The sequence below is a fragment of the Hemibagrus wyckioides genome, linkage group LG01, assembly GCF_019097595.1.
Source record: "Hemibagrus wyckioides isolate EC202008001 linkage group LG01, SWU_Hwy_1.0, whole genome shotgun sequence".
Taxonomy (NCBI): Eukaryota; Metazoa; Chordata; class Actinopteri; order Siluriformes; family Bagridae; genus Hemibagrus; species Hemibagrus wyckioides.
In genome coordinates, this window is record NC_080710.1 from 29747126 (window position 1) to 29759823 (window position 12698).

The 12698-nt window shown below is 36.6% G+C and overlaps 1 protein-coding gene across 2 annotated transcripts in view; it reads left to right on the forward strand.

Moving 5' to 3' along the window:
* Nucleotides 1-10693, forward strand: part of plod2 (procollagen-lysine, 2-oxoglutarate 5-dioxygenase 2) — a 44899-nt gene extending 34206 nt beyond the window's left edge. The window contains exons 12-20 of one of the 2 annotated variants that reach the window (XM_058388410.1): nucleotides 52-177; nucleotides 577-718; nucleotides 3552-3614; nucleotides 6140-6253; nucleotides 6544-6609; nucleotides 6738-6842; nucleotides 8052-8198; nucleotides 8539-8664; nucleotides 9770-10693. In XM_058388410.1, the coding sequence (XP_058244393.1) occupies nucleotides 52-177; nucleotides 577-718; nucleotides 3552-3614; nucleotides 6140-6253; nucleotides 6544-6609; nucleotides 6738-6842; nucleotides 8052-8198; nucleotides 8539-8664; nucleotides 9770-9925 (1045 nt within the window). In that variant the 3' untranslated portion in view covers nucleotides 9926-10693. The remainder of the gene's footprint in view (nucleotides 1-51; nucleotides 178-576; nucleotides 719-3551; nucleotides 3615-6139; nucleotides 6254-6543; nucleotides 6610-6737; nucleotides 6843-8051; nucleotides 8199-8538; nucleotides 8665-9769) is intronic. The other variant, XM_058388417.1, reaches the window with a different exon arrangement.
* Nucleotides 10694-12698: the final 2005 nt, after the last annotated feature.

The window sequence follows — 12698 nt, forward strand, 5'->3', positions numbered from 1 at the left end:
CCTGACTGACACATGCCCTTTGGCTGCCTCTGCCTTCTTCTTTTACTTTAGAAAAATAATTGGCCCTCTTGTCACTCGTCACGGCAAGCTGTGGTCCAACTTCTGGGGAGCTCTGAGCTTGGATGGCTATTACGCTCGTTCTGAGGACTACATCGACATCGTGCAGGGGAAGCGAGTGTAAGTGAACTTCTGGGAAAGACTTAAGCTATATTACAGAAATTTCTTCCAGATTACTGTGGTCTTTTAGAACGTTCTCCGATTTGAACGTATACAAGCAGCGACACATTTCCTGCTAGACTTAATTCAAGTCACAATGCCCGACAAGCCTCTACCATGGGCAGTTTTATAGGAGCAGGTTGGGAAGATGATAACTGTTGATTATGTCATGCAATCTCACCACAGACCGAATGAGTGAAATGGATAACGTGTTTGTTTTTTTTTGCTACCAGAACATAGCCATGGACACACTCCATACAACACAAATAACAAGTTGAGAAGATTAAAATGAAAAGCCAGCCTGCAATCAAACAATGTGATTTACAGTGGTATTGAAATCTCTGTCTGTCTGTCTAACAGCGGCGTGTGGAACATTCCGTACATGGCCCATGTTTACCTCATCAAAGGCGAGGCTTTAAGGAACGAGCTGAAGGAAAGGAACGTTTTCGTCCTGGAGAAGCTCGATCCCGACATGGCTTTGTGTAGAAACTCCAGGGAGTTGGTGAGAACGGTGGCACAGGAGCTTACAATACAAACATTAGACTTAGCTAGGAGTATTTTAATTAATGAACATTCTTACAAAATGTATTAGTATTAGGGTACTGTCAGAGTAATGTCAGTAGCCTCATTTATCAATCTTTTACTGAACTAAAAATTCAGATTCACTAACGCTGATTTTTCTTCATACTCGTGCATATATTCATATATGATACTTGTATATGGTACATATATGGTATATTCATATATGGTACCATTAATTAGCATAAGTGTCTGAGCTGTTTTACAATTAGTGACATCAAATTTTATAAATGATAAATCTTACAGAGAGCAGCTAAAGGAAACTAAAATAAAACAACTACATGGTGAAAGTGTGGCTCTTGAACATAATGTGTGGTCAGTATTTCAGTAATGCAGCTCAGCCTCTGCAGAAATATCTAATAATCTGTTATAATAGACACACAGGGTACTTTTGTTCTATGCCCAGTCTTAAGTATTGTCATTTATCACTTTCTTTTAAGGTATTAACACGAAATGATTGAATTGTACAACATGTCCATTCAGGTGGTGTGTAATTGATATAAATACCTGATGGTGTAATCTGTATATAAAAAAATTCAGTAATTATATGATTTAATGATTTTACACAAACTCAGGAATGTTATTGAAGCTTTTACACATAGATTTTTTTTCATATCCAGCTTGATAAATGAGGCCTGAAATCCTTCACAATTCAGAAAGTAAATTAGTTTACAAATGTGATGTTTCTAAATGCCTTCAAACATCTGCTGCAGTCCTGTGGGTAAGACATAACTGGCAAGTAGCTGAGTGTACTCTTACTGTACTCTTTGTGTCCAAGGCATGACCTTTGTGTGTTTATGTTACCTTTCATAGTGTGTCTAAGGACTCTTCTTTTTTGTCTGTGCCCCATCATCCACCTTTTCGATGCTTTACATGTGACCTTTAACCCCTGAGAATGGGATTGTCCGGCTGCCATTCTGAGCCTCCCTCGCTTCTTCCTCCCTGCTGATTCATTAACCCATTAACTAGTACAGTTCTGAAGGATTTCAAGTAATGTTTAAAGACAGAAACAAGATTTATTTCACCGAATGTGTAAAAGAAACAGAAACTTGACTCAGTAATACAACCCCAAAACACTTAGGGTTCCTCATGTTTGGTTTTGGAATGTTAAGGGTTCTTACCTCCCTACAATCTATCTGGCACCCTAAAGGGTCAGGTTCAGAATCCATTTTGTAGACTATACAACAAATCCCAGAGAAACTCAAAGGAAGTGTAAATAGTTTCTACTCAACACTCTTTCAGATAGGAACAAGATCCTTTCCCCAAGAGGACAGAACAAAATAAACTTTACGTTACTACAGGTTCATGTTCAAGGAGTGTTCCCATAGTGTCAGCCATGATGCAGCATCTCGTTCTCTTCTCAGGGAACCGGGTTACATACATAACCTGGTGTACTTTCATACTGAACCCTATAGTACTCAGTTTGTCCCTGCTTTTGAACCCTTATAGGTCACAATTGTCACAACTGAGGATATGTGTTCTCAAAAAAGTTCCAGGTAGAAAGCTATAACCGTGAATCATCCAGAGACTCACAGATAAACCCGTAGATTTGAAGAACTTTAATGGTTCTATATAGCACCCTGTAACAGAGGGTTCCCATATCAGAGACGGTTGCATGTAAAACCTGTTGAGAAACATAAGAACCCCAAAACAATCAAAATAATCTGTGAAGAACCATCCATCCATTTCTGATTGTTAAGAAGTTCCATTTCTTACTTCTGTAAAAAAAAAAAAAATCAGATTCTAAATGGATTTTCAATGGTTCCTCAGAGGCCTGGGAACATTAAAGCTGCTAGACTTATCATTTTGTTTAACACTGAATATCAAAAATGTGTTAGATAAATACTTACCCTAAAGAACCCTAAAGAATGCGTTGGTTTGTCCATGTGGGTGACCCTACAAATTAAGGACTTCCCCTTCAAAAAAGGTTCCATACTGAATCAGTTTTTAGAAAGCTTGAACCCATGACCATCCAAAGATGGCTCTTTGGTTTGTCCCTTCTGGAATGTCCTCCAGGGTTCTGTTTAATAACAGGCAGTTTTCTCCTCAGAGATGAACCACCACAGCCAAGAACTCTTAACTATCCAAAAAAATATTATCAACTTATTATTAATATATATAACTGATTATTATACACTTATTAACTCTAAAGCAGAACATCTGTCCTTCCAAGTAGAACCCTTTTAAAAGGAAGAACCATTAACCATTCAAAGATCCCTGATGAATAATCAGTTCCATGTGAATCTTTGGATGGCGGATGGTTGTATTTGTCTTAAAAGGCTAACAAGACAGAGGTTTAAAATGGATTCAAAAATGGCTCAGCTCTTTCAGAGAACCCTCAAAGAAACTCTGTGAAGAACCCTATAATTGTACAATGAAATGATTAGATCTGTTGATGATTGATTGACTTCTATTTGTTGGTATCTAGAACCGCAGAAAACCTTGACATCCTCCAGAACTGATTTTGTAATCGTGCTCCGTCAGTCAGCATGAATCAGCTTCAGTCAGCCCATCACTCTCAGCCTGGCAGAGTGTGAAGCTTTATAGATTGGATTGGATTAGATCTCTCCCAGCATGTGAGAGAAACGTAGGTTATTGTGGATTACAGGCCGTGTGGCTTTCTCACGTGCAGGAACCTCCTCTCTGCTGAAAGGGTGCTCGAGTCTGAGACGTCTCCATTGTGTGCTTTCTGTCTAACTCTGTTGTGTTTAGAATGGACCTTACAGATCTTACATGGTGCTTTTCCTTCGTTCTAGACAATACACAGAGAAAAAGAATCTCCTTCTCCGGAATCATTCCATATGCTCAGATCCCCAAAGGTTTTATTATACTTTTTGATTACTCTGCATTATATCCACTTCAACACAAACATCTTCTTTTCTGTTAGAATAAAAGCAGCACTTTTTAAAATGTCTCAATACTGATTTCGGTAGAGAGGACAGCAATATTACACTGATAGAGTATGTGTTGAATGAAAGACATCTTGAAATAATCCTGAATGAAATCAAACCCTGAACTCACACCTGAGCTAAGAATCAAACCCACCACACTGGTGATTAATAACAGACACATTGCCACTGCTCTATTCTACCAACTCTATTGGCAGATAACTTCTTTAAAAGTTAGCTTCTTTGTAGAATGAATGATTTAAATTGGCAAAATTTCCACCAATAGAAAAATGAAGTATTACTGCAGGCTTAATAAACTCATATACTATATAAGAATATATATATATATATATATATATATATATATAGAGAGAGAGAGAGAGAGAGAGAGAGAGAGAGATACATGGTGTATATATTTTTTTATAATAGAAATAGAAACTACTGAAGACATTTGACTATATTTAAGATATTTCCACTGATGTCATTGTTTGTCATGAAACCATTCTGTCAAAAACATAGAACGCACAAAGCAAAGTGACATCTGATGGTTTTTCCCAGACCACAGTACATATTATATGATCTTTATGTTAATTAGTGTAATCTGACCACATCAACACTACACACTGCTAAATACATTGGATATAAATGTGCATGCACAGGGAAATTCCCCAATTTCATAGCATTAAATTACATTATATGCAATTGCATTAGATTGTATTGTGTTCCAGTAGCCGAAGCTCTGCAAAAACACCTGGATTATTTACCATTGAGATCATTCGGAACGCAGTCTGAACAAATATCTGCCAAATCCTTTGTAAAAGTGATGCTGCTAGCTAAAAGATGACAAGCTACAGCTGGTATATTGAATCAACCTGGAGAGAAAGCACCTGGATTTTAGTCTAGACCTTTAGTCATAGTGCTTTTAATATACCCCATCCCTAGCATGAGGAGAGTAAAGATCAGGAAGCAGGGAATCATCACCTGCTTCCAGGAATTCCCTGCAGTAACCCATCCCTCTCCCTGTCCCAATCCTAAACCCCTTAGAACCTCAATAACACAAGACTTATAACTCCATGACCAATCTCAGGCTAGGCATTAACCCCTGCTCAGACAGAAATCCAGTGCCACTGATGGTTTTAATGATATATCACATTGTTTAATGCAACAGTGATGCATTTTTTTAACGAAGCAGGTGAAGCGTAGACTGAGAAAGTCAATGGAGACTCACATACCTGTAAATGTAAGATCCCCTCATCCCCTTCTTTTAAGGGTGCTTTCATTTTTATTAGTCTGTTTGCAGAGGCTGAATCAGAGCTGAAGCTTTTGCTAAGTTTGTTGTTTTTTTTTTTGGTTGGAGTGTGAATCAATAATTCATTCAATCAATATAGATAGATAGATAGATAGATAGATAGATAGATAGATAGATAGATAGATAGATAGATAGATAGATAGATAGATAGATAGATAGATAGATAGATAGATAGATAGATAGATAGATAGATAGATAGATAGATAATTCTTTACAAATTTAGTAGTAATGTTTATCCATCAGTATATGGATGGATGGATGGATGGATGGATGGATGGATGGATGGATAGATAGATAGATAGATAGATAGATAGATAGATAGATAGATAGATAGATAGATAGATAGATAGATAGATAGATAATTCTTTACAAATTTAGTAGAAATGTTGTTTATCCATCAGTAGATGGATGGATGGATGGATGGATGGATGGATGGATGGATGGATAGATAGATAGATAGATAGATAGATAGATAGATAGATAGATAGATAGATAGATAGATAGATAGATAGATAGAAGCTTTGTTTATTGGACAGAAATGGGGCAACTGAAAGCCTAAAACAAATCTTTGGCATTAAGAAATCACAAAACTCACCACAAAGAGGTGGAGATTGATACTTGATTACTTGTATAATTTAAAATATTTCATATATATCCTCCAGCATATATTTTTACTTTCTGTTTCTTGGTCCAAATATTAAGTAATGCATTACATTTGTGCAGTACTACAGCTCTGCCTCACAGTTTGAGTCGAGAGTTGGCTCAGTTTCACACCATGCTTGAGATGCCACCTTCGCCTGGTCATTCTCAGGCCACTTTCTTTTTTTCTTGTTGTTTCTGAATGTTCCCACTAAACTAAAGAACCTCACCAATGTGCAAAGCATACTGTTCAAACAGACTAATATGAAAGCACCCTCAGTGAATGGGAATCACTATTGCTGGAGTTATTGCCATTCCCCTCCTTTATCCTTACCTTACCTCCCTTGCTGTTCCCTTCTACCATTAAAAAAAAACCCAAATATTTACTTAAATTCTCATTGAATCTTATCCATCAATGCTGTTTATTTATTTTGTTCTTGTTTTTGCTTGAACTTTCGGCCATATTGTTTTCAACCGAAATGTAACACGATATGTTTGTATGCTACAGGGAGTTTTCATGTACATTACAAACCGCCATGAGTTTGGAAGGCTCATTTCTACAGCCAACTACAACACATCCCACTTGAACAATGATTTATGGCAAATATTTGAGAATCCGCTGGTAAGTGTCCAGATGTCCGTCCTCATCCTAAACTGTTTATAGAGAAAGAAGTCTGAAAGCTGGCAGAAATATAAACTAATTAATCCTTGCATATCTTAGCTTCAGTGGTTAGGAATGCACTTATCCTGATGGTTGTTGAACAAAATTGCACAGCTGGAGACTTTCTGGTGATTGATAACTTCTGTAACTGTGTTTAGTCAGTATGACAGCTATACTATGTTCCTCTTTAAGGGCCTTTGACAAAACATAAAGAAGCAATCTGTTTTTTTTTGTTTTGTTTCTTTACCTAGGACTGGAGAGAGAAGTATGTCCATCCCAACTACACCCAGATCTTCACACAGAACCATCTGGAACAGGTAGAGACATGATTCTAAGAGATCATTATATAGCAATAGAGTGGAATTGAATGTATCTTACATGTGAACTATATGTAAGTCACCTGGACTTGTGCCGAGCCTCAGCATCTGTGTGTGTGTGTGTATAGCCATGTCCAGATGTCTTTTGGTTCCCTGTGCTGTCTGAGCAAGCTTGTGATGAGCTGGTTGAAGAGATGGAGAACTTCGGCACTTGGTCTGGTGGAAAACATGAGGTTTGTTGTACACTCTGTTTGGAAATATACCGTCAACTGATCAGAACAAGAAAGTCGTAAATAACCAAATTATTTTTCCGGCTAATTTCAGTGTAGTCTTGAGGTTTTGAGGCTGTCAGGAGTGAATTTAAACACCATGTCCAGAGCATGTTTATGCAAGCGCTGATGAATGATGGTTGTGTAACAGCATCTGGATTTTTTTTCTCTAGTGATTCCTTTTTTTGTCTAGAATTGTTTAAGGTTCTGTTCTTATCTCTGATATGGGAAGATAATACAGAGATTAATTGCTGGAGTGTCTGGAAAAGATTAACATATATGAGATGTCACTGCAAAAGCAACTAAAGTTTTATTTAGCAGCAAAACAACTAACATAAAACACAGAGCAAGATGTATAGAGAACAGAAAGTCTGTGCCTTTAGATTTAAACTAATTGTAAAAATAATAGTGATTATATCATTTTTGAGAAACATATTAATGTGGGTTATTATATTATAATATAATATTATTTACAATATTACAATATTAGTATTATTTATAATATCAGTATTCTTTCTTTCTTTCTTTCTTTCTTTCTTTCTTTCTTTCTTTCTTTCTTTCTTCTTTCTTTCCTTTTTTATATAAATATTCTTTTATTTATTGCACCCTTTTGCAAAAAGATACAACAACAGATAAAATAACAACAGCAAAAAAAAAAAAAAGTAAAGAAAGAACATTTTAGATTGTAGTTATAAGGGTGGAGAAAATCCTGCCATATATATAACTCAGCTTTCTTATTCTGTGTCATGCCAGAAATCAAGTATAGTTTTCCTCAGATTTAAATTAATAAAACACTTGGAGTCATGTTGTTACAGAGAAGAATAATCAGTGATGGGGCGACATGAGTCCTGATGTAAATTGTAATTTTTTTAATTTACTACATTGTGCCATTCTATACTTCCATAATATTCATTAATTAAAATTAAAATTCATTAAAATTATGCTACAGCATTAGAACAAGTGCCTTAATATAAAGCCCTAGTTCTGTCAGGGCTGTTGTTATAAAAAAGTAATCAACAATCTTTGACCAATCAGATTCCAGAATTCAAATCAGTGCTGTGTGTAAAATATTTTGTTCATATCCTGTGCTGAATATCAGAATAATTGATGACCAGCACTTTCCTCACATCAGGATATCATTCCAGTCCAACTTTTGCAATTATCCCTCCACAGGACAAGCGTATAGCTGGAGGATACGAGAGCGTCCCCACTGACGACATCCACATGAGACAGATCAGCTATGAAAAGGAATGGCTGCACTTTATCCAAGAGTTCATCTCACCCGTCACACTCAAGGTCTTCTCAGGATATTACACCAAGGTGAGGAGATGCGTGTGCACCATGCACTGGTAGATTCCTCCTGACCCTGAAGAGTAACGTTAAGTAAACTCATGTCTGTATCCCTGAGACGGTCAGAAACCCTGTAGGCTCTGCAGTCTGTCCATTTGCTCTTCAAGCTTTCTTTTTTTGCTCGATTTTTCTCGAGGAATGCGGACTACAGTGAATTTTGAAAGGAAAAAAAAAAGAAAACAAAGGAGCTCATTCTTTGGTGATGTTTGGAAACGAGGCTGTTCTTCCTGGAACGAGTGTGTTTTGACTTGACAAGACTTTGAATGAAATGCTCTCCTTTAAACTAGTGCTGTGTTTGTGTCTCATACAGGGTTACGCTATCATGAACTTTGTGGTGAAATACACTCCCGCTAGACAGGCCTATCTGAGGCCTCACCATGACTCCTCCACCTTCACCATCAACATTGCGCTCAACCATAAAGGCAGAGATTTCCAGGTACTTTATTATTATTATTTTTTTTAAAGTACATAATATCTGAGTAGTCTGGGTTTCCATAATTGTGCTAGTAGATGTGAATATGTGTACATGTTGGCTGACTTTCTTTAAGTTGAGATACTTCACATTTATGTTTATGGCTACCCTTGTGTTTGGCAAATGCCCTCATCCAGAGCGACTTACCTAAGATAAGAATTTATTTCATTTTAAACAACTGAGTTAAGGTCATCCTCAGGGGCCCAGCAGTGGCAGCTTGGTGGTCATGGGATTTCTGATCAGTAATGTCAGCTACCACTTCCCATTATTAGAGACTGTTATAGTTAATTGTAATAGCTAATAGAGACTGCAAATATGGGCAACAACTAGATATGACATCATACACATGTTGGATTCCACAATATTGGAACAGCGATGATTTGATATTATTTTAAAGCAGTATTACATTCACGGCAGATGTCCTTATTCAGAGTGACTTACAGTTTAGCTCATTTTATACTACTGAGGGTTAAGGGCCTTGCTCAGGGGCCCAGCAGTGGCAGCTTGGTGGTCCTGGGATTCAAACTCACAACTTTCCAATCAGTAGCACAACACCTTCACCACTAAGCTACCACATCCCAAGTATAACAAACAAACCGCTATAACAGACTATTCAGTGCTTCCTCCATCTTGGTTTTTCTGAAGATGTTTCTGTTGGTCTTCACATCTTCACATGGTCCGAATTCGCCACTCTTGAACTTTGGGACAATTTTCATATCAGTTTATGATTTCCTTATCCAGCATTCAATTTTATTTGTATATTGCTTGTAACAATGGACATTGTCACAAAGCAGCTTTACAAGAATCTAAAATTTAGAATAAAAATGATAAAATAAAAAAATTTCAGTTGATCCCTAATGAGCAAGACAGAGGTGATGGTGGTAATTATACGAGGAAGAAACTTTGAGAAACAAATGGAAACATGTTATTATTCCTCCTACTCAGTCAATATGGACACAATGTTTTACTAAGATGCTAAGGGTAATGCTATCTTGTTTGCAAACATTTATCAGATTTTTGATGCTCCTTTACACATTTCTTATTTTTATTTATTTTTTTAATCTTCCAGGGTGGAGGCTGCAGGTTCCACAGGTATAACTGTTCGATAGAGTCTCCAAGGAAAGGTTGGAGTTTCATGCACCCAGGCAGACTAACACATCTTCATGAAGGACTTCCTACCACCAACGGCACGCGCTACATCGCAGTGTCCTTCATCGACCCTTAACTTCCTCCTCTGAGGGGCGGGTTTTTAGATTCTGTTTGTGTTTTGCTGACTTTTTGTTCTTACTGTAGAAAGGCATGTGGGTGGTGTGTCTTACAAAATGGATTCATACAGTCACCAAAGATGCACACAGATCACACACACTCACAGTAAAATAGTAAAATATTTTTATTTTTTTTAAACAACTTTATTATCAAATGGTCAGTTAAAACTTTTTTTTTTTTTCGTAGAATTCTTTTCATTTGATTCTTCAGGAGAGAAAACACCTGCTGATGTAGTTAATGAGGTGCTGTTTTTATTATTTTTTTTTTTTATTGATGGCCTACTCAGAGACATATATTTTTTATTTTCAAATCAAGAAAGAAAAACAAGCAGAGAAATGATTAGAATTTGGGTTGAACTGAAGTTTGAATAATTAAGTAGATTTTTACTTGAAGCGTGAGGTTTCCTGGATGCAGCATGAGTTTAGTTTGAATTAAATTATATTCTTGGTTGATGTACACCATTGAAAATGGTTGGTTTTGGACTAGGACTAAGCTTAGTACTGTATGTACCCAGAAACTGGCCTACAGCATGGTACTGTAAAACCCTGAGTCCGTCACGTCCTCAGTTCCTGAATCAAACGTTTCGGAGATGTCAGATATTTTACTTTCACTGAAAGTTGTTGCTTTTTGACTGAACTTTGAGCCTCAGCTGCATCCATCTGTTTTAACTTATTTTGAGAAAAATGTTAAAAAATGTAATAAATGAAGATGTTCTTTAAAAGGAAAAGCTGGTTCGTTTTTTTAATCACTGAACACTTCATTTGTAGAATTTAAACGAGGCAAAAAGAATGCTATGGTCTGATATGAGCACTACAGAAATATGTGCAATCATACACTCGAACCTTCAGCTTAACACTAATACACACACAAACACACACACACACCAACAAACCACACCTCACAGTCTTGGACAATAATTGGACAATAGTGTCCTAGATGATGATCAGGCAAGTGTATAAATTCTGCATCATTTTTCACTGAAATTTTATTAGATGGCTATTGCAGTCAACAACACTTGTCTGTTTGTTTGTTTGTTTATTTATTTATTTATTTTTGGCTCCTAGGCTTACTTAGTCACACAACATTCCAGAAAGCATTCCAGAAAGTTCCACATGATTTCTGTAGCTGAGGTTGAAAAATTGTCGAAATTTAAGGGTTGTTTTGTTCTGCAAATGATTATTTTTGTGAATGAAAACTGTGTCATATTTGGGACAATTCAGAAGAGAAATAATAATCAGTCTAATCAAAGTGATTAGTGACTTAAACACATGGGCAGAAGGGAAAAGTTGAAATAAATAGTTTGGCATACAATAGTACACATATTTGTACAGCTATGTTTAATTGTAAGACCAGTTTTATTGTAAGAACATAACAACATAACTTACTAAATGATTTTTTTACATGACAGTTAGGCCACTCACAGATTTTTTAAGCATGAGGGTTCACAAAAATCTGATCTGAAGAGTGATTTTAGTTGAAAAAACTAATCTTAGTGTGTCAGATGGCCAGCATGGAGCTAGTCACTTGCGTTTTCAAAATCTTTCCATGACTTGATTGGTTTCCTTTAACACTGACTGTGACAGAAAATATTTGAAAGTAATTATGAATAAAATGATCTAATCATTAGTCTAGTGCAGTTGGAAATAACACACAGAATTCTTAAATAATGATTTTGGAAATGTTAATTATATGCGAGTGAAATGTCACTCCAGAAATCTCTGGAACAGCTTTAATGTTTTTGGCTCCTTAGAAAAGAAGGAAATGTGAATCATTCTGTTTCCATCAAGTGCCACTGAGATGTTTAGTCAAGCCAAGTCAAGAAGCTTTTATTGTCATTTCAACCGTACAGTGGAATCTCTGCATACGAATCACCTCCTTTACGAATTTTCACCTTAAGAATTGAAATTTTGCAAGAAATTTGCATCGGCATACGAAGCATTTTGGGCATACGAACAAACCGAAACAAACGCCGGCTAAGTAGCGTGTACGTCTAAGAGCCATTCAAAACTTGTTTGCGTCAGTGAAAAGCCAAGCGAAGCCAACTGAAGCAAATTTTTCAATGAAAGCTGTTTGGAAAAAGTCAACCCACGATACCGAGGTTGCCTTCGTCATGCGTTCAAAAGCTAGGTGATTTTTCACTAATTTTTTTTGTTGACAGATTGGTGGTGTGGGTGGTCTGTTCTATTTTTAGCCCAAACTTGGAAGCATGACTTCCTGTGAGGAGCCTTGCCCCTTGTAAATTGGTAATATTGGTAATATTTTTGGGTGGCTGGAACGAATTATCTGCATTTATATTATTTCTTATGGGAAGAAGAATGAATTAAGAATGAATTAAGTTTCTATGCCGAGGTTCCAAATGGGCAGGTCCTGGGCTTTGTGATTGCAGCGTGTGGTGCAAATGTCTGTGATAGAGGGAAGAGAGACTCTGATGACCGACTCATCTGTCTTCACTATCCAGTTCAGGGTCTTGCAATCCGAGAAGGTGCAGTTGTCAATGAATAATGTTATCAGAAACAGACTGAAACACACTCGCTCTGTCGTTATTTGCAGCTAAAACTTTGTAAGAACTTTGTTATATCTGTGTATCAAATATCCGATCTTAACCAAAACCTCAAAACGTCTAGCTTTTCAAGTCGGTATATTGTATTTGTGTTTTGATGGAAAATCTGTTATTGTGCCTGTGTTCTGGCAAACAGCCTAAAATAGATTAAACAATCTAAACTAAAAATTTT